General features: G+C 38.2%; 1 protein-coding gene across 1 annotated transcript in view; it reads right to left on the bottom strand.

The window, feature by feature from the left end:
- Window positions 1–2571: 2571 nt before the first annotated feature.
- LOC126416913 (protein ATP6V1FNB-like) overlaps window positions 2572–23193 on the bottom strand; it is an 89026-nt gene continuing 68404 nt past the window's right edge. The window contains exon 3 of the mRNA XM_050084796.1: window positions 2572–2999. Within this exon, the coding sequence (XP_049940753.1) occupies window positions 2740–2999 (260 nt within the window). The 3' untranslated portion in view covers window positions 2572–2739. The remainder of the gene's footprint in view (window positions 3000–23193) is intronic.

The raw sequence follows: 23193 nt of genomic DNA, 5'->3' as shown, positions 1-23193 counted from the left end.
GAACCTCAAAATTCAAAATAAACAAACTGAAAGGGTAGCTGCCACAAAATTCTTATGTGTGCAAATTGATGAAAATCTAGACTGGAAAGCCCACATTCTCTACCTCACTAACAAGTTAAGCTCTGATTGCTTTGCATTATGCATAATTAGTACTGTGTGTAGTATAGTGTGTAGCAGATCTGTCTACTTTGCTTGCATCCATTCTGTTATCACCTATGGCCTAACCCTCTGGGGTCATAATAAGGCAAACATGAAAACCATCTTCACCCTACAAAAAACAAGCTGTTAGAATAATTTCAAACAGTAAAAGGCTAACACCTTCCAAACAGTTATTTCAACACATAAATATTCTACCCTTGCCATGCCTCTATATGAAACAAAGTGTTGCTAATATAAAAGTGCACATTGATAATTATAAAACCAATTCAGATCTTCACTTGTACAATACAAGAATGTGCAATGACGTCCACATAAAAAGAGTAAACAAGGCTTTAACACAAAAAGAAACCAACATTGAAGGTACTATGTTGTACAAAAACTACCAACTCAGCTAAAAGAAATAAAAATATTGTCTACATTCAAGGAAGCAATATTTAAATTCTTAATGACCAACTGCTATTATAGTATAAATGAATATTTGCAGTAACCTTGTAGCAAGTAACTACATTAATTAACTATATGTTAATAATACCATAAAGCAAATGCTTGACGCAGCCTCAGTGTTAATTTTTCTGAACAAAAGTGTTAAATCAATTATGTAATTGCAATATATTTCATGTAAAAGGACCCAAACAAAAGTGTTAAATCAATTATTTACTTGTAATGTATTTCATGTAAAAGATCCTTCTCATACTTTTATATTATAACAGTAATCAAAGTTATATTGCCCAAAAATATTATGATGGGTACAATGAACCATTGCGTTATGTAAGAAACTGTACACCCTTATCTTATTTTGCTATACTATGTTCTTTGACAAAATGTGTACAATGTACATTGTTGCTGGATGAACAAACTACTACTACTACTTGTGACATCTTGTCTTTTATGCTGTCATTCCTTCCAGATGCTGGTGCTCAATGCTGTGACATTGGTTATATTATGGAACACTGCCCACCAAGATTCCTCACATTTTCTTTAATGCCAGTTAACTAAGGGAAATGGATGATGTTTTTGGCAGAAATTGTCCTTTTCATAATGCAATTTTCTTTTTAAATGCATCCTCATCAAATCAGAAATAAGTTGTTTCTCACCTTACAATGTCATATTGTGCGCAGTGTGCAGTCAAGCCACTTGAAATGTGGGGTCATTCTAATTTTTGTTCCTGCTCTCCTTTTTCCTTCACAAATTCAAAACTATTAGTTTTTAAATCAAATATTGTTCCAGGCATGCCCCTTTACTTAACCAACATACTTCGCAGTTTATATAAAGTCTCCTTACTCTTTACTCAATTCCATCAAAATCTGTTGCAACAGACAGTGGAATAATGCATGAGACTTAAGAAAATTTACTATTCATACCATCCATTTCATCATTTGCCTCCTGCCTGAAAATTTAACACAAGGTGCTTTTTGATGTCTGGGATAATAAATCTTCTCTGTCAATCATAATTTTTTGCCATTTCATCATCAACTAAGTCTTTAAAATTCTTTCTACATAGTGTAGCAGATGGTATCTGAGTGTTCATCTGAATGTTAATCAGCAGTTAAGCAGTTTTTTATGTAGTGGTACTTTTAATGTGTTACAGTGGTTTCATTTAATCATAAAATATAAGCAGCGTAGAGTATGTTGTATTTAGACCTGTAGCTTGCCTCAGAAACAAATTGGGAATTTCACTGATTTGGTGGAATATGCCAGTGGCACTGGAGGTAGCTGTAGTAACAATATATGAGTCACTGTTATCAACAATAGGAATAGGCACTTGCTGGTACAGTATATGAACAGAGTTAGTCTTTTTCCAGAAGAGTCACTTAGCTAATGGGAATCAGTAGTTGTTTTTTCCTCCATATGGTAAATCAGTTTTTAGTACCAAGTTTTGATTATTATTTGGTTTCTGGATATGTTTTCTTAATAGTCAGTGTGATAAGCTTTAGGTACTTTTAACTGTAAATTGATTTAATAAATGAAGCAACTTGTATAATATAAATTTTCCGATGACAGTGTGTTGATTGCTACTCATTTTAGCTAACAAGGCTATAGCTTTAACAGATCCACAACAAATAAACAAGTAAATAAAATAATACTGATGCAGTCATCCTGGAATTCAAACCAGTATGTGTGTTTCATTTCAATCTTTATTTGAGCTGCAAGTGAAAAACATAAACAAACATTACACAAAGGGTTTCTGTTATTCATTGGTAACACAAGAGTTACATAACCTCAGACACCAAAAGAAACCATAGACATACACCTCAGGACAGAACAGAAAACATGAAAATTATTAGTATAGCCTCAGGGGGTGTGGAATTGGGAATCTAAAAATGAGTCTTCATGGAGACTTGTTTACTTGCCAAAAATTAACCTTGTGTAGATCTCATTTCAGCATGTGACATGATTAAGTTCATGTGTGGTGACCTTTTAACCTGAAAGGGAACAGAAAGCAAGGATTCAGTCCACTAAACAAAAGCTAGGAACAAGAATGTGGCGTTGGTACAAATTTTGGTATAACAGGAGCAAACAATATTCAGTATATAGTAGAGAAAAAGTGGCATTGAGGGTTGGGACAGCACTAGACTAGGACTAGAGTTCGGCACGTTCCGGTGGTTTAGTAGTGAGTGGCCTCCGGAGTCCAGGTGGGTCTGGCCGCACATCCTTCCTGCGCAGCGCAGCACGCCGTGGCTGCTCGCTCCTCGCACACTCTGGCCGGTTCAGGGCCTGACGCATTGCTGGTGCCAGCCAGCCGTAGCGCTGGTTCACCGAGGCGGGGTAGTAGTACCGGTCAATGGGTGAAACCTTCTCCCGCAGTGACAGGTACTTCAGCCTGCCATCTCTTGTTGGCCCTGAAACACTCACATGTCATTAGGGTGATCCACAGTGGAGTTCAACAGAATAGGAGACAACATCACTGTCAAAACAGATAAACATCCTGGGTTTGATTCTGGGATGGGGCACAGTTTGTTAAGGACATTTTTAACATGCATTTCATTCTTTTCATCTCTGTTTAGATCAAGGGGGGAGTGGGGCTGATGGAAATTACAGATAAACAAATGATTACAGTTCTAGAAAAATTGGATGATTAAAAGAGCTTTACAAATTGACTAAGTCAATAATGCGGTCATTCACATCTGGTCCTTATGCAAGCAATTATTCAGCTTACCACTTACTGACAGAGTTGTTGGATGTCCTCCTGAGGGATATCATGCCAAATCTGTCCAATTGGTGAATTAGACCATCAAAATTTCGAGCTGGTAGGAGGGGCCTGCCCATAATGCTCCAAATGTTCTCAATTGGGGAGGGCTTTGGTGACGAAGCTGGACAAGGGAGGGTTTGGCAAGTATGAAGACAAGCAATAGAAATGCTCACAGTGTGCAGGCAGGCATTATCTTGCTCAAATGTAAGCTCAGAATGACTTTTCATGAGGGGCAACAAGCATAGAATATCATTGATATACTGCTGTGCTGTAAGGATTCCACAGATGAGAGCCAAAGGAGTCTTTGCGCTTTTCAAATCGTACCTTGGCCAGGAAGGTCACTGGATCACTCCCCAGTTGAGAACGTTCAGATCATTATGAGCAGGGCCCTCCAACCAATAGGGATTTTAATGATCTAACCTGCCAATTGGACAGAATTTGGCACAGTATCCCTCAGGACTCCAGTAACTCTGTCAACCAATGCCAAGCCAAATAAGTGCTTGCATAAGAATCAGAGGTGGACCAATGTGCTACTGAATTGTTCAATTTGTGGAGCCCTTTCTCTTGAATAAATCATCCAGTTTTTCTGGAATTATAATAATTTGTTCACCTGTACATGTATGTCACATCTACAGATTGCCATCCTATTTGGATAATTCCTTCATGGTGCATCTGTTTTTGTCTTAGAGTGTATATCATTTGAAAAGCACTTGTGTCAAAAGTTGAAAAATAAATCAGTCATAGCATTTAGTTTATGAACACTAATAGCAACAAACTTTTCCAACTTTGGAAACATAATAATTTACATAGTACAAAATACAACATATACTACCCATTATGACTTTTCAGCTGAAATTGGAGACCGCTATCTTTTTTGATCATTTGATGAAAATTAATTGTTAAGGACACAGGATATTTTTTCATCGTCATATTATGTGAAAGTCAGTACCTGTTTCTTTCAAGCACTGTTTATTTTGCATACATTTTACACTTTTATACCTTATCACAGTTAATGTAGAATACTTTCTAAACAATTTACAAACATTTTGAACAATTCAGTAAGTACTGATGTTTAAAAAAATAACAAAAAAATCTATGTACAAAATTTCTAAATTACTTCCTCAAAAATCCAGGTACCTTTTAATTGCATAATACATATATTAGGAAGCAAAATTTTTACCAAATGTATATCACATGATGGATGTAATACCAGATACATTCAGTTCTGCACATTACATGTATTAACATGAAAAATATTATTATTCCTTATATTTTAATTTTCAGAAAATTTGTCCTAATTAAAAATTTTCTTTCTCTGCAATTTACCTGAAGCTACAATAATGTTTATATCTAACAGAGAGGTATAGACAACTGCAAGGTGCAGAAAAAAATTAGTGTAATGCTTTATAGCATTCAGTAGATATATGCACCTAAATTCCAAAAAAACGCAACTTACTGGAAATTGTGAATAAAATAAATTGTGCCTCAGAACATTGTGACTGGAAGAGCAAACCTCTCAACCTCCTGCACCTGTATTCTGTCACCGACAAGCAACTGGTCTTTCATGTTAGAGCTACATTTAATGCTTATCTTCGAATGCGTCACTGCACACAAAGTAATATGTACACCACAAATATCTGTAGCACTTATGCAACAGACTTTCTGTAAGACAGAAACCAATTCACCAGAGCAGATGCTGGACATCAGCAGTGTTGCAAACATATATAGAATATATCCCAAATAGAATCACTGGAAGAAAAAAATTTTCCAGTTTTTTGCAAAATTATAATGGTTTTCTATAATTGACATAAAGGGGTGTGGCAGTGTACATGGCCATAACTCCAAAATTAAGTATATAGCAATAATTTTTTATTCTAAACCCAATAATGTGTATATCAGTGTAATAAGAAAAGTGTATAGAATTTAATAAAGTTTTACAAAATTCAATTTTTTCATCACTCAGACGTACCCTATGGCTTTAAGGCATCTTTTTTTCTTAATGGAAGGTCTTTCCACTTATTTTTATGTTACATTATTCTGTATAAGTTCATTAAAAGTTTGGGATTCAATACATGTAAAAATATAAATGGTTTTGGTAAACTGTTCTCCCCTTGGATCTGTACCTGCGTCAAATGTTGGTGTATTCACACATTGTCACTCCCCTTAACCCAGTAGCAAATGGTGAAAGTGAGATTATGATATATCATCCATTATACAAGAAGTCAGAAGTTACTACAGAATTAAGGAAGTAGCAATGATGGAATGGACAAAGCAATGTTCATAACATTGGTTTTTGACAAAGTATGTGTGGTAATCTGCTGAAAGTTAAAAATAGGGAAATTTGTGTCCAAAAACACTGACAGAAAAAAAGTGAAACCATGAAGGAGATGTCCAATATAAACAAAAGTTGGTAGGCATGTTTCTACATCTGAAGGATGACTGTTTTTCAAATTTTGCACCAGTCGCATAAGAGTGGTGCTTGTAGCACCACTATGAGGGTTCAAATCAGATCTGATTTAAATACATGTTGTAAAGGTCGTGAGTATTAGTTACCTTTGAGATTGGCCTTTGTAAGTTGACAGTCAAAAATGCCTTTAAGGCAACAAAGATGGCCTTGTCAACACTTCACTGAGGTAGAATGGGGTTGTGGTTAAGGAGAGCCGGAGGTGCCTATGCTGCCCATGTTAAAATCACTAAGTTTGAGGAACATTTATGAATAAACTACCAAATAGAAAAATTTGAATTTTTATTTTACATATAGAGTGGTTTAGTATTACAGTTGTGACAGAGGGATTTTGGAGTATCTCTTCTAGTTTCCTTCCAATTATTTTTTTTATTAATGACCCAAATTTTTTTACAAATAATCGCTTTATAATTAAACTGAATTGAAAATACTGATCATATTGCCAAATGGCTGTATTACAATGTAAGTTTGACCACTAGGAGTGCTGTATAAAAATTTCATCTCTCTAGCTTGAGTGGATTTTGAGAAAATGTTCCTTATATTCGAAAAATTCTAATTTACGGGAAATGGCTATCAAAGTTTCTCAATACATTCCTGCACTATAGGATGGATTATCAGGGTCTTCTTCTTCATCCTCCAAAAGCTTCCTCTTCTGTCTTCTTTTCTGGCCTGTTGTTCCATCATACTTCATATGCCTTTCTCTTCTTTGGTGCTCCTCTTATCCTTTCTCTGTCAATATTTCTTAGTGCTCGTACAGTGTTCACCCCAGCTGTAAATCCTAATGCCTTCAGAACTTCACACTTCACACTGTTCCCTTGGTTGTAGGTTGCTATTGCATCATAAATGCCAAAGTGCAGTGTTTTTATGCTTACAAACACCCTTTTAGGAATCACTTTCCAAATCAAATTGTTTACGCTCTCATTAGGATTCTGCATCTTTCCATGTAGACAATTGTGTAACAATTCTGGCTGTGCTAAGTCATGAAAAATTGGTTTTATTGCATTTATCACGGCTGCTGGCAAACCATGTTTGTGATCATAGTCCTTTTTTTGCATTATATTTGCACCAGGAATCTTTTGGGCACAGGCTGTGTTGAGGGTATTCATTGGAAGAGGCAGTATGAAGGAACAATGCCCACACTGCTTTTTGCATGTCACTAACATTACTAGTATTTTGCCTTATAGCATACCCATAGTATCTCTGTAGATGTTCAATCACCTCATCAGTAAGTCTGCCTCTCCCTCCTATTGTCTTTCCATCACTGAGCTTACTTGAACCCAAAGATTGTTTGAGCCTTCGAAGCCGTGCACCCATACGCTTTTGCACATGCCCAATGCATTCCAACTTTTCAACTACAAATTCATGTCCATATCGTTTCAGTTCCTCTATAGTCTTGAACCTTTGGAGTCACCATCCCCAAGGTAGTATTTGTACCTAACGTTGTGCCTGGGAACTAAACGTTCAAAAATTTGTTTCACTCCATCCACTTCCATTGCTCCACTTGATCCACTAAAATTTGCCTCACAGGTTCCACTGTGCTCTCCTTTGATTTTATTTTTGCACCTACAATGTTTTGATAATATTGCAGCATCTATCACTTTTGCACTATCACCACAAGTAGCAGTTACAACCCCATTCAAGAATTTATGACCCCTCTTTTGCCAGGAACCATCTAATGCCACTACCAAATCCCTAGAACCACCATTCATTTCTACAGATTCCTCCACTGCTTCCTTCATGTTTTTCAAAGCCACATCTTCAACAGAGGATCCTATCAGTTCACAGTAGTACCCAAATTTGCTTGGAGGCGATGGCAAGTTCATAACACCACAAAACAGTTTACCAGCAGCAGACCCTTTTCCAATGGATCGAAGACCACACACAAGTTGAACATTCACATCAAACACTCTAGATCGTCCATTTTCACCAAAGAGACTGGCATGTGAATTGTAGAAAGTCACTTGATACTTGCAACATGCACAGATTATCTTCATCTCACAAGCTAAACCAAAGTGCTTTGTTATCTCTATTCCCACTCCTACACTTGAACACATTTTGCACAGAACACTTTCTTTCAGCACAGAAGATAATAATCCAATATTCAGTACTTTGTTAATATCATCACTGTCACTAACATATTCACGAAATCTGTCACTTCCACCAGTCAGCTTCTTGCTAGAAGATGTCACAGGCCTATGGCCTGCCATGTGTTGCTTAGCAGAAGAACGCACTGTTTCAGTAATTGTAGTATCGCAACTTGGTATTAGCGTTAATTTTCTTTTCCCTACATTCTTCCTCTTCTTATACACGGTTACTAAAACATGGCAGCATAACCAGAACAATGCTTTACACAAGAATTATAATACTACCAACAACAGGCGCAACACTGAACTAATTCAAAACGGTAAGCAGCAAAGAGACGATGTTCCGCACTCTTAGCGCTTCATTTGTCACAGAAAACAATGTAGCCAGGAAGTCACGAGAGGGTGTTAGATGCATTCAGCGGCTGCCCATTTCCTCTGCAGGCGTGGGGGAAAATGGTAATAACTCCACTTCTAGGGCGAGTAGAACAATAATTCAAAGATTACATAAAGAGGAATGTTCCAATTAATTTTCAGTAGCAAAAAAAAAAAAAAAAAAAAAAAAAAAAAAAAAAAAAAAAAAAAAAAAAAAAAAAGAATCGTAATTTTTTGGATTTGAACACCTCCGGCTCCCCTTAACAGGGCTATGAGAAGCTGCATATTTCTATGCACCAGGAATTGCATGGCGACAGCTTTGAGCTTCATGTACAGTTCTGCCACTGGGCACAGGAGAAATTACAGGATGATGCAGATGTTTTGCATGCATTCTATTTAGCGATGAAGTGTCATTCACCAACAGCAGTAATGTAAACCAGCATAATATGCACTACTGGGCAATGGAAAATCCACGATGGTTGCAACAAGTGGAACATCAGTGACCTTGGCGGGTTACTGTATGGTGCAGCATTATGGGAGGACGGATAAGTGGCCCCCATTTTATCGATGGCAATCTAAATGGTGCAATGTATGCTGATTTCCTATGTAATGTTTTACCAATGTTGCTACAAGATGTTTCACTGCATGACAGAATGGCGATGTACTTCCAACATGATGGATGTCCGGCACATAGCTCCCATGTGGTTGAAGCAGTATTGAATAGCATATTTCATGACAGGTGCATTGGCTGTCAAAGCACCATACCATGGCCCACACATTCACCGGATTCAACGTCCACGGATTTCTTTCTGTGGGGAAAGTTGAAGGATATTTGTCATCGTGATCCACCAACAACGACTGACAACATGTGTCAGCGCATTGTCAATGCATGTGCGAGCCTTACAGAATGTCGTTACATGTATTGCTAAATGCATTGACGTTGACGGACGTCATTTTGAGCATTTATTGCATTAATGTGGTATTTACAGGTAATCACGCTGTAACAGCATGCATTCTCAGAAATGATAAATTCACAAAGGTACATGTATCACATTGGAACAACCGAAATAAAATGTTCAAACGTACCTATGTTCTGTATTTTATTTTAAAAAACCTACCTGTTACCCACTGTTCATCTAAAATTGTGAGCCATATGTTTGTGACTATTACAGCGCCATCTGTCACAAAGCCAAAAAAGTGGTCCAACTAAGACATTCATATTTCTTTACATACTACGCGAATATGTGATAAAAATGGGGGTTCCTATTTTAAAAAATGCAGTTGATATCCGTTTGACCTATGGCAGCGCCATCTAGCAGGCCAACCATATCGCCATCTGGTTTCCCCCTTCAAGCTAGACAAGTTTTGTTCTTTGTAGTTTTTTCGTTTGACGCTTATCTCATGAGATATTTGGCCCAGTCACGATCAATGGACCACTCTGTATAGCATACTGGCATGACTACCAGAGCACCATCTGTGTCTACCCTTTAATGGTGAACACTCACAGCCAGAAGGCTCAGTGTGGTGCAAACATGTGAAGCAAGTAGGTAATCATGCCATGGAGCTGCACTCGTGCTTCCTACAGCCAACAGAGTGAGTTTGAAAGGCATCAAATTGTGGCCTTCCGATTGTCAGATAGTCCTTTCAGAGAACTGCCAAACAAGTTGGATGTACTGTGGCAGTTGTGCAATGATGCTATCAGTGGTCATATGAATATTCTCACACGCATAGATGAGGTCCTGGATGTCCATACAACACAGATGCCTGCCACATCCATCATATTGTAAGAGCAGCAGTGGAAGATCCTACAGCTGCCACAGCAGAGATAAGAGGGCTTGTGATCCAAGATGTGTCAAAACAAACTGTTGCAAACTGGTTATTTGCAGGCATGCACACCTCTAGCCCGTCTTCCACTCATGCCACAGCATCAATTTGCATGGCTCAACTGGTGCTGTCAGATGATCACTTGGAAGATGGAATGATGTGTCTTGGTCTTCAGCTCTGAAAGTAGATTCTGCCTGCATGCAAGTGATGCACACTAGCATGTATGACTTAGCACTGATGAGCACTGTCTCTTAGAGTGCATTCATTGAAGACACACTTGCCCCACCCCGGGCCTTATAGTCTGGGATGCAATAAGCTACAACTCTTGTTAACATTTGGTATTTCTGGAGTGGATGCTAACCAGTGCCCAGTATGTTGTTCTTGCAACATGAAGGTGATGTGTTGTTTCAATAGGATAATGCTCACCCGCACACTGACTGCGAAACTCCACATGCTCACATGTTCTGCAAGATATGCAGCAACTTATCTGGCCAACATGATCTCTGGATTTGTCTCCAATCAAGTATGTGTGGGCTATGATGGGACAAGAAGTGACTCATGCAACTTGTCAACCAATGACTCTTACAGAACAATGTGAAGAGGTTGAGGAGGCATGGCATAACGTATCCCAGGATAGTATTTGCCATCTGTGTGATGAACTGGATGTACCTGTGTACTAATATGGGTGTTTCAGCATGGACTGATACCTGATACCTCAGAGCTGCATGTGCTATTGATCTGTAAACATTTCACATATTCCAAATGCACTTTTGCAATAATAAATCTTGAGGAACTGGAAGCCTCTACAAAGTGTACATTTATTCTGTTAGTGTATGTTATATCAACAAATGTAGTCCCAGTAATTCATTTGTCTGCATTAATTACTTTTTTGTGCTATGATCTTTTATCATGTCAGTGTATTTCAAAACATTGACATTTATTTACAAGAGAAACTGTATACATGTAAACAATATTTAGAAAGCAATACATAGTATTTTTACCTTATCCAAGGTGTTTTCCTTCTTTATAAATACCAGTAACGCAAATACAGCTGACTTTTTCTCTGTTAAATTAACTCTTCTTCTTTCTTTCTTTCTTTGCTTTTCTTTCTTTCTTTCTTTTTTTCTTTTTAAGTGGAAATTGGTGCAGTATAGGCTTTCTCTTTGTCCACATACTGCAAAATGTGAATCAATTTTCACTTTAAGATATCTGGCCTCTTAGGGGAGAACTATCATAGGAAAAATACACAAGTCCTCATAGAACCTTTGCAATTTGTCACCAAAACAAACCAAACAAAAATACAAAGATTACGAAGAAACAAAAGCACAAAATCCATTACTATAATATAAGTGAGTGTGGTGAGAATAGGTTAACTTCCAATGATGATGCCACCACCCCTTCATCATTATCCATATCAAAACTTTCTTCCCGTGTGTCTAAGTACAATCTAACTTCTGCACCATTTCAGTGTAGTAATGTGTTTATTGTAAATAAATATTGTAGTAGTTCTGTTATATGTTTATTACCTTATAACAAAAAAAAACATTTTTTCTAATTTTAAATTCAGTGCATTCATGTGATCTTAGTAAATGCATGTTTGTAAAATGATTCTTTGATATAGTGTTCATTAAAAAAATGACGATCATTCCACTTGGGACCTGTGGAAGGTACATTAGTTTATTTGTTTCAGTTGTAAATATTTGTCATGTATTATTGTTTTTCTGACACTACAGATCAATTGGAATGGAAGTAAATCTAATCTAATCTAATCTGTGTGAATGCCACCATTTGAAATGCATGAGGGACTGTTTTGAGGTTATGTTTCATCCAATGTGGATTGATCTGAAAGCTGGAAATTGATCCTGATGTATCTACTCTCTTGGTGGAGGTTCAACTTACAAGGATGATTTGTACATGGTACATTCTTTGGCCTCAAGTATAAGTTGAGATACACCTGGAGTTAGCAGTCAGGGACGACATGACTTCACAAATAAAGGAAGACAATGAGGTCATTAGAGACGAAAAACAAGCTCAAATTGGGGCAGGCATTTGACTATGTCTTTCCCAAAGAAACTTGCCTTAAGTGATATAAGGACATCACAGGAAACCTAAATCTGGATGAGTGGACAAGGATATGAACTGCTGTCATCGTCAATATGAGTCCAGTGTCCTACCTGCAGTGTACTGGGACTAGGACACCATGATTAGTGGTGTTCTGAGGTCAGGAGGCCGATGGAGCACCACCCAAGGTACACAGGTTTTCTGACATAGAGGGTAGATACCTGGCTGATGCCTGAAGAAGTTAATGAAATACTATTACAATATTAAAAACTTATGGTCTGCAAAACAGAACAGTTGATGTTACAATATTCAAGCAACCACTATGACCAGGGCTTGTGGTAGTGTGCAACAGTGAGACACACAGGTGAATTCTCAGCACAAAGACAGTGGCATGTGTGCCAAGCATCCATGATATCATGAGGCTGGTCACCTTGCCTGCATTAGTGCTCAGTCATGTCTAGACCAAGTGCAATAGCACAAGGCTTCTCAGAGACAATGACCAGGGTACCCATGAGACCATCATAGAACACACACAGGGGAGACTCATACCAGTTCTGCCCACACAGTGGACTTTGTACATATGTTTCACATGCATCATAAAGATTTGCATTCTGTGTCTAGAATGAACTTGAATTACAAATTTGAAGAGAGAAATGCACAGTCATAATGTTTTCAACCAGTGTCACGGATATCTACTATATTTTTTATGAGAAAGAAGAGAGAGCTACCATTGTGAGGGCTGTTCAAAAAGTTCTGGAACTCTGTCCACAAAAATTTTCTACATTTACCTTTTACTTATTGTGCATGGTCTCCTTTGCAATACTCTGCCCAACAATTGATACACCACTCCCAACGCTGTTTCCACTTCCAGTAGCAGTCTTGATACACCTCTTCCTGCTAATTTTCTTTTATCGCATCTATCATTGCAAATTTTCATCCTTTCTATGGGGTTTTCAACTCTGCAAATAAAAAATTGTCCACAGGGGCCAACTCTGGAGAGTATGGAGGATGAGGCAGCACAGTGATTTCAACTTTTGTGCAATAGTCACACTCCAAAAGGGGTGAATGTGCGGGTGCACTATTGTGATGCCAGGGCCATGAATTGTCTTGCCACATTTCAGGCTGCTCTCATGTTTCCTTGCAGGTATCACAACACATCCCAGTAATACCACCCATTAACAGTTTATCCCTGTGGCAAGAATTCCTGATGAAGTAATCCTTTGAAAAAAAAAAAAAAAAAAAAAAAAAACAGCTTGGCTTGATTTTTGACCTGACCTGACAAGCTTTTTTTGGTCTTGGAGAACTTTTCCTGACCCAGTGTGAAGATTGAACTTTGGTCTCAACATCATAACTGTACACCAATGTATCATCACCAGTTATAATTCTCTTAAGAAACATCTCATCCTTATTTGTGCAATCCAAAAGCTCTTCACAAATTGTGAGGCAAAGGTCTTTCTTGTTTTGACTCACGGGCCATGGGACAGACTTGGTGACAACACAATACATTCCAAGATGTTGTGTCAGGATTTTATCTCTTGATCCAACTGAAATTTTACATTCTTCTGCAACCTCTCAAACAGTGTCTTCAATTGGTATGCAAAATTTTGTGGAGGTTCCTGACATTAATGTCGTTGGTAGATGTCAAAGGGTGTCCTGAACGAGGGTCATCATGAACATCCATCTGGCCAATTTTAAACTGTGTGAATCATTCATAACATCGAGTATAACTTAAGCACTCATCACTGTAGGCTTCCTGCATCATTTGTTGTGTCTCTGTAAAGGTTTACCTCAATTTAACACAATATTTGATGCAGAGGCGTTGCTCCTCAAACTCTGCCATCTCAGAATTCACAAACTGTGTGACACATTGTACTCAATACAGCACTGATTAATAACTAACAGACATACAACACTGAAACTCCTGGCAGCTGCATATTAAACACATATGTGTGTAGGGGTGCCAGCTCCATTTTGTTCCAATACACCATTGGCACGAAATTATGAATGTTCTGGAATTTTTTGAACAGATCTTGTATTTTCTAGCAAGCATGGCATGGGTGCATCTGCCCTGGTGCGGAGTCACTGGTGAGCTACCACTGCTAGCGACAGTCCCAGTGGGATCAACCAATGGTAGCTAGTGTATCCACCACATGGCTCCTTGGAGGTAGGGGCTGAATGCAACTATAAGGACAGACAAAGTATTTCCCCGCCACTCCCTCAAGGTCAAACTCACCTCCACTATCTCCCCAACCCTCCCCCCTTAACCATAGGAGAATTTTGAGACAGAGAAAGGATTTCCCTTCTTCTTCAATCCCCCCCCCCCCCCATTGGAGATAGCTGACTGTAGGACAGACAAAGGACTTCCTCATTTCTTCCCCCACACCTTTAACAAGATGGCAGAAGCAGCACATTTGTATATGTAGCATTAAAACATTATAACGTAGCATCCATTTTATGTAAATGATTATGGCATTTAAACAGTTACATTATATAGGTGTTTAAATCAATTACTAACTCCACAGACCTCACCACACACACCACTCCTGCTGCTCCAAATGCCCCCACTACTGCCAAGCATTTGTGTAGTGTTCAGTGCTATAGTAGGAGTGTCATTGACATTTGGTTCTGTTAAACAAAGAGAAAGGATTTTTTTAAACATTTACAATGAAGTGAGGACATTTGGCATTTTTATTCAAGTGGTAATAATGGAGCAAGAATGTTCTTATTTGACCATTATGCTGGAGTAATATAGACACTTTTATTTGAACACTATAATGCTGAAGCAGTGACGTTTTTATTTAAACATTATAACATGTTACTTAAACCATTACACTGCAGTTTAAGATTCAGATATGCTTGAAAGATTGGGACTTATGTGAGGAGAACTAGCAGCCTGTACAGGACTGACCACATCCTACCCTCTCCCTACAGCATAGGAGCACTGAATCAGGCAATGACCAGTGTGCAGCATCTGGCATTACCTCCCTACTCATCCTCACTATTGTGGCCAGTGCATTCTGGCTGTCTCCCACCTGCCTCCCTGCACCAGGACTGCCATATGCCACAGACCACACCAACCCACAGTGTCACCTCTCTGGCATAACTTACAGCAGGTCAACAGGACTCCAGGCAGTTACCTGCACCCCCCATCCATTGCTGTCTCCATCTTGCACATGTGACAGTCCTCCGGATGTTCTGTTGGTGCCAGAAAAAATTTCCTCATTGCCACTGATAACCAAATATACTCTAATTCCCATGCTTCATCTCTAAAGATAGATGGTTTGCAGGTGTTCCATACTATTCTGATGCTGAGAACCATACAATATACATGTTCCCATGCAGTAACCTGACTGCATAAGTGCAGAAGATGAGGGACTACTGCACTCTTTGTTCCAGGCAAGTCTTGACCCACATGCTTCGGTATATTGGAGGATGACGATATATATCTGTGTGCGTGTGTGTGTGTGTGTGTGTGTGTGTGTGTGTGTGTGTGTGTGTGTGTGTGTGTGTGTGTGTACAGATTCTAACTACTTCATTATCAAAGAAATGCGTTAACATAGCTAAATGAAGGTGAAGTCAAGTTTTCATTCAATGTGATCACCTCATCAAGATTGTCATTCTCAAATTTGTGAACACTTCAAGTAAGAAACATAGCTATGTGGTTAACAGAGTAGACTGTGAACCGCCAGCAATGGATTATTATACAGTGGCACACATTATGATAAACGATGACAGAAAATGACTTTTATGAAGCAGCGGCTGTTCTATGAAGTTAATGTAAACAATACTGAGAAGTATGATTGTCTAAATTAGGGTCAAAAAATTAGGTTTTGTATTGTTTACAAGAAACCAAATGACATTATGTCCCATTGAAAATGTCCTTTTAATTATGGCTTGGTGAAATAATTATAAAAATGTTTAAAAATGAGTGTAACATGAGTGTGAAGTTAAAAATACGTATAGGTATCAGTAAAGTAATCATTATAAGCAAAAATAGCTCATACAAAAAATAACATACCTTCATTACCATACTCCCTAACTGACTGTTGCCTAATGACCACTCCTTGGTACTGACAATGATAGCAGATAAGTTTATGTATGTACGCGTGTGTATTCATTTTTTAAACTCATTATTGTCATTGTCATTTCAGGTGACATAATCAAGCACCTACTGCCAAAAACATCACAAGGGGGCATACCAGAGGTGAAAATATAAATTTTCAGCACAGGATACCCACTAACTAAAATAATAAACCAATTCTTTGAACAAGGAAGCTTCCCAGAGGTGCTGAAGTATGCAGAAGTAAAACCGTTCCTCAAAAAAGGGTCAAGAGAGGATATGGGGAATTATTGTCCCATCTCTCTCCTTCCAGTCCTATCAAAAATCTTTGAAAATGCTGCTGCTAATCAGATTCGAAATTTTATGGAGAAATATGATATTATCACGGAAAACCAATTTGGTTTCCAGCGTGGCAAAAGTACTACTGACGCAATTAACAAGTTTATCAACAAGATCAGCACATCATTAGACAACCATAATAAAGTTGCAGGAATCTTTTGTGATCTCACAAAAGCCTTTGACTCTGTAAATCATGCACTGCTCATCTATAAGCTTGACAAGTATGGGATCAAGGGTAATGTTCTAAATTGGCTTGCTTCATACTTATCAAATAGGAAACAAAGAGTGACTGACTCATCAAATGCAGCAGATTACTATTCAAAATGGAAAACAGTAGCCCAAGGTGTCCCTTAAGGCTTGATTCTAGGACCTATTTTGTTCTTGTTCTATGTTAATGATTTACCGAACAATATAAATGCTCCATCAATTTTATTTGCAGATGACACATCTGTATTAATTGAAAACCAGCAGCCAGAAAACATCCCTCTCTATATAATAAACGCAATGAACAAACTAGAAACATGGTTCCAATTGAATGGATTAAGATTGAACATCCCCAAAACCCACATGGTCCAGTACAGAACAAAACAGTCAAAGCCCCAAGAAATTAAAATAACTCATAAAAATCAGGATATAGAAGAAGTAGATTCTATGAAGTTTTTAGGGTTAAACCTAGATAAAAATTTAAATTGGAATAAACATGTTGACTACCTGTTAAACAAATTATGTAGCTTTGCATTTGCTATGCATATATTAGCTGGTGCAACAGACATGAATACAAGGAAAATTGCATACCACAGCTACTTTCAATCAGTTGTAAGGTATGGTATTATTTTTTGGGGAAATTCAAGCAATATATTGTGCATACTAAAGTTACAGAAAAGAATAATAAGGAACATGTGTACTGTCCATCCAAGGACATCATGTCGCCCACTATTTCAAAAACAACAGTTATTAACAGTTCCCTCCTTATACATCTATGATATTATCATCTTTCTACATAGCAATTTACAGTTATTCGAAAAAAACTGTTTCAGTCACGCGTATAACATGAGAAACAGAGACAATATTATGCTTCCCACTCATCGCTTAAACCTATATGCGCAGTCTCCTCAGTATATGGCAATGAAAATTCGTAACAAGTTAAAAGGAAAGAATGTTCTGAGTGTGAACCTAGAGACACTGAAAACAAAGCTATATGATATACTTCTCAAACGCTGCTACTACACTGTTGAGGAGTTCATGAAGGATGAACTGAACATTTGAGCAAGATAAATTTACATATAGTCTTGTGTGTAAATGTAGCTGTCCTTCACAAAAGGGAGGAAAGAAAAATAAAAGTTTATATGAATGTTAAAATTCTTTGTACCAATTAGGCCTAAGTAGTGTTATCCATTTTTTTGATGTGTCTCCTGTTCACTAATCATATGATTAGAAATTGTATGTTATGAGACAAATAAAACACTATTCACTATTCACTACTCATACAGTTTCAATGCCAGCGACGGTAAACATGTTATGGTCAGAATGATGCTGGATTGTGAGGTCAACCCAGGGATGATTTTCAAAAATCCTCGACATTTCAATAGTAAAGTTACATTTTTCTCAGATAAATGGAATCATCTGTGTGATAAGTCAGAGCTAATTATGTCCATGTTCATCTGAAATTTTCAAACTTACTCAGCAATATTATGTGACCATACAATCTGTGCCAGTAATTTCCCATGAATGGTGATATATAGTAGAAGCCTGATATAGCATGGTCTGATATACTGAAGATTCAGATATAACATGATATAAGGTACATCCCCCAAAATAAAATATCGTTTACAAATGATTTTTGAACTCTCAGTATATCAGCCTTCGGTTTGTCTAAACATATAAGGATTGTTGCTGGACAGCATCTCTGAATACACATATATCAGTTAACATTGTGATGCAGCCAACAAAGTGACTATACAACAGTGCTTGGCAATAAAGGAAATGAGCACAACGATCTGGAAGATCATAAATTATTCATTAATTGTTTAGATTTCTGTGTGGTTGTTACAATGTCACAGAAATGGAAAGTGTATACTGTGACTGATAAACAAAAATTATTGGTTGTGTGAAGAATGGTGAAACTAAAGCAAGGTTATCATGTGAGTGGAAAGAAGAGAATAAACTCAGAAGTTTTGCAAACACAGTTAAAAGTGATGTGGGAATGTAAAGGAAAAGCACTAAACTAGGAAAACACAGTGAGCTTGACAAATGGCTTTATAGGTGGTTTTTAGTAAACAGAAGTGAAGGTGTGCCACTTTCTGGGCCAATTATTAAAGCCCAAGCTGAAAATTTCACTTCAGTTTACATGGAAACAAAGGTTTTACAGGTATACACTCGCACACACACACACACATATCCATCCACACATATACAGACACAAGCAGACATATTTAAAGACTATACCCGTCCTTTTTTCCCCCCTAAGGTAAGTCTTTCCGCTCCCAGGATTGGAATGACTCCTTACCCTCTCCCTTAAAACCCACATCCTTTCGTCTTTCCCTCTCCTTCCCTCTTTCCTGATGAGGCAACAGTTTGTTGTGAAAGCTTGAATTTTGTGTGTATGTTTGTGTCTGTTTGTGTGCCTGTCGACCTGCCAGCACTTTCATTTGGTAAGTCACTACATCTTTGTTTTTAGATAAATTTTTCCTACGTGGAATGTTTCCCTCTATTATAACTACATATATATATAACGCGTAAAAATACAAATAATATTTACAAAACAAACCAATTATATATATATATATATATATATATATATATATATATATATATATATATATATATATATATATATATATATATATATATATAAAAATAATTGGTTTGTTTTGTAAATATTATTTGTATTTTTACGCTGGGTCTGGCTTAGGGAAAAATATGCGATCGAACTATTACATCGATAGGTCGTGTGGAGAACCAAAGTGTTTAGCATCTTTGGTAGTGTTAACTCTGCCGCATGGAGTGTGGGCAGAGGGAGACTGGCTGGGGTGGCAGTGGAACAGGTGTGTTGTGTGACGCTCCCGCAAGTTGCCGTGCTTTCAGGGTTTGGCAGCATGTAATTGTGCTCAACTTGCTATGATAGTTTCTGACATTGTGTCGCGGATGGGAAGCATTAGCTGGCGCACATCAAGAGCCCGTTTCGCCTGGTGACCGAGTCGAGAAGGAGGCGCGTCAACATCCAGCTTCTGCAACAACGACGGCCGACAATGAGTGACTGTCGCCACCTCCTCGATCAACGGCTTCAAACCTTCAATCAACCAACAAGGAAGACTGGAAGCACGTAAAGTTTTAGAACTGTATGGCAGACCTCAGTTTTTAAAACTGTTGCATCACAAAAATACAGCAACTTAGCATGCTCATTGTCCCAATTGCATTACCAAGTACGGTCCCTTCCTTTTCTGCAATGAACCCGAGTGTTGTTGAAATTCATACGCCAGCATTAAAGTAATATCATTCCATTTCACTGCTTTAATTTCAAAGTTCAGTTAAAGTATTCATAGCCGGCTACAATATTTAGATTACACAAGCAGAAATTAAGAGTGCGAGTTTTGTTACCATATTTTAGCTTACCTGTGACTGCAGCTCAGCTTGGTAAGTACTAAATTTTACTATTGTTAATTGTTCAGAATCATTTAACTCAAGTTCAAAGTTAAATCTCGTATTTCTAAATTGCGTAGATTCAAGTAGCTTTTGAAATGATTGTTGAGGTAGGCCAAGACTAACCTTATTATTGAATTTCATAGTGCTTCCGGAACAAAATTCACTATTAATTTCAGTCACTAAATTAACTTTCAGTTTTCCGATTTTATTAATTCTTTTGCTAAATTAAGTCAGAGTGTAGCGAAATTTACTACTTCTGACAAACATTCAGTTTTCACACAACACGTGTCAACCTTCCGTTGCCACGCTTTTAGTGCTAAATATATGTGCATTAATCTTTCATTTTCAGTTATTATAGTAGTTGTCCATGGGACTGGCGACCGTAATTTTCCCCAAATCTCAAATATCTAATTAACGCCAATTAATTGTTAATGTAACGACCGCACATTTACTTTCTTTATTAACTTTATCCCTTTTCAAAATTAATTTCCACCAATTTCATTTGCCGGCCGAAGTGGCCGTGCGGTTAAAGGCACTGCAGTCTGGAACCGCAAGACCGCTATGGTCGCAGGTTCGAATCCTGCCTCAGGCATGGATGTTCGTGATGTCCTTAGGTTAGTTAGGTTTAACTAGTTCTAAGTTCTAGGGGACTAATGACCTCAGCAGTTGAGTCCCATAGTGCTCAGAGCCATTTGAACCAATTTCATTTGCATTTATCCTTTCATTTAGATGTAACCCTTTCCTCCCTCTTTACCGGCAGATTAACTTCGGTGACGATTGCTTTTCCCAAATTTCCATTAGGTACACGCGGTTTAATTTTTCACTGTCATTAAGGTCGATAAGTGAGGGTGAGGTTACACATGGTGACCTGGTGACAGGACAATCTTCGGATCTGAGGTTGTTCTGGACATGGATTTTGCATTGTGCAAGTCTCGTAACAAAGTACTGGTTACGAACAGGTAGTTACGTCAGCGAGAATAAGTAGTGGGAGGAATCCTAATTAGATTTGAGATTTGTCATTTATATTGAAGATTATTAAAATGAGTGAAGGCAACAATTACCAAAATTTGGTAGACTTGGACTCGGAATAATCGGTCGAACAGTGGGAAACGCGCACCGCGGAACCCATTGTTCAGGGGCAGGCGGCTAACATGAAAGACGCGACCGCCGAAATGCAACAAAGAGCAGAAATGGAATTACAAACTTTAGAAAATGTTTCGGAATCAGAAGGGATAATCAAATCTGAACCCCTTGATGACGAATACGGAGGGACAATTAAAGAATCACCCACTACGGAAGTAAAACCACTGGTTTCCGGGAATTTAGCTGATTTATTGAATGTTTTGATTAACGAAATCAAGGCTCAGTCTAGCAAGATAGAAACTCAATCGGCAGAAATTAAAGCTCAGGCTGCCAAGCAAGAAGCTCAGTCTGCCAAGCAAAAAGCTCAGTCTGAAAAAATTGACAGGAAGCTAGACAATCAGAAGAAAGCTATTAATGTTGTTAACAACAATGTTGGAGTTGTTAACGCAAAAGTTGATAAAATCAAAGAAGATATTGTTGTGATTAATACCGAAATCGGTAATCTTAAACAGGAAATGATAGGCGTTCATGCGGAAATTGCGAGCATAAATACTCATTTTGATTCCGAAATTAGCAGAGTCGAGAAAAGTGTAGGAGAAGCAGTTGCTCCAATCATTGAGAATAAGGTGACGGAACAAATTCAATTAGTGAAAAAAGAGGATCAACAGAAGGTGGAAACTTTGAAGGCGTTAGTGTCCGAAGTAGATACTAAAGTGAGGAAGCAGGCTAATACCTGCGAAGAGAAAAATAGGCAAGTGGAAACGCTTACGACAACCACTTGCCAAGTAATTACGAGAGTGTCGGAATTAGAAAAGAAACTTGAGGCAAAACAGGGCTATGTGCCAATCTGTGCCCATAGTTCGGAATTGTTGACAAAAGAGGAGCGGTTCGACCCCATGAGAAAAGGTGGTATACACGCGACGGATTTCATTAAAAATTGTGAAAGAGTTTTACCCAGATCATGGACTAATGAGAGAAAAATTAATGCGGTTATTGACGTGTTGGCTGGTGATGCCAAGCGCTGGGGCTTAAACCTCAACATTACGAACCTGAATTTTGACGAGTTTAAAAATTTGTGTCTGGCTGAATACTGGCCAGAGCAAAAACAACAAAGTGTCTGACGTGAATTTGTTATATCGAGGCCTTTCGAAGCGAATTCGCGTGGCTCGATGAAGGAGTTTTGTGAGGGCTGGATCCGCAAATTGGAATATTCGCGTGATCGCCGTACGGAATCTGAAATAGTCTGGGAACTCTACAAGAAGCTTCCAGATGATCCAAAACGCTACATAGGAAGCAATTACAAGACAATCAATGATTTCCTGGAAAGAGTTGAGGATGAGGACAATTGGCGCAATAATCGCGACAGTGGTAGAGGCTGTGGTAACAACAATGCGAACCACAATAACGATAACTATGGGAATAATGCATACCGCAACCATGGCAGCAATAACAATAATGGTTCGGACCGTAATAACAATTGGTACAATGCAAATAATAACAGAAATGATGGAAACTTATATCATACCAACATGATACGGGCTTCACAGAATAGTAATAATGCCAGAGGGTGTGATAAGCCACCTCAGCAGCATCCGGGGAGCGTATCTGCTGGGACGAGACAGGGAAACCATTAGCCGCGCCAGTGAGGGGCCGACCGGGCGTGGAGAAATTTTGGCGGCCCAATAACAGGAGAAAACCCAGGTATCGTCGTTATGAAAATTCCGTATGGAATATTCAATGGCGGGAGAGTAAGCCAGTGTTAAGAGAAAGGAGTGCGCCCACAAGTAGTAGATCAGCTGTAGACACGGCAGTAGAAAATACATTCACTGTCAGTGAGAACAATGTAAGTAGTGTTCCGGAAATCGATTATAAAGTGGCAGCTGTAACACCCACAGCGGAACTGGAGATTGAGTTT

This window comes from Schistocerca serialis, chromosome 8 (genome assembly GCF_023864345.2).
Source record: "Schistocerca serialis cubense isolate TAMUIC-IGC-003099 chromosome 8, iqSchSeri2.2, whole genome shotgun sequence".
Taxonomy (NCBI): domain Eukaryota; kingdom Metazoa; phylum Arthropoda; class Insecta; order Orthoptera; family Acrididae; genus Schistocerca; species Schistocerca serialis.
The sequence above is the reverse complement of the archived record's forward strand: the minus strand, read 5'-3'. Positions and strand labels throughout refer to the sequence as shown.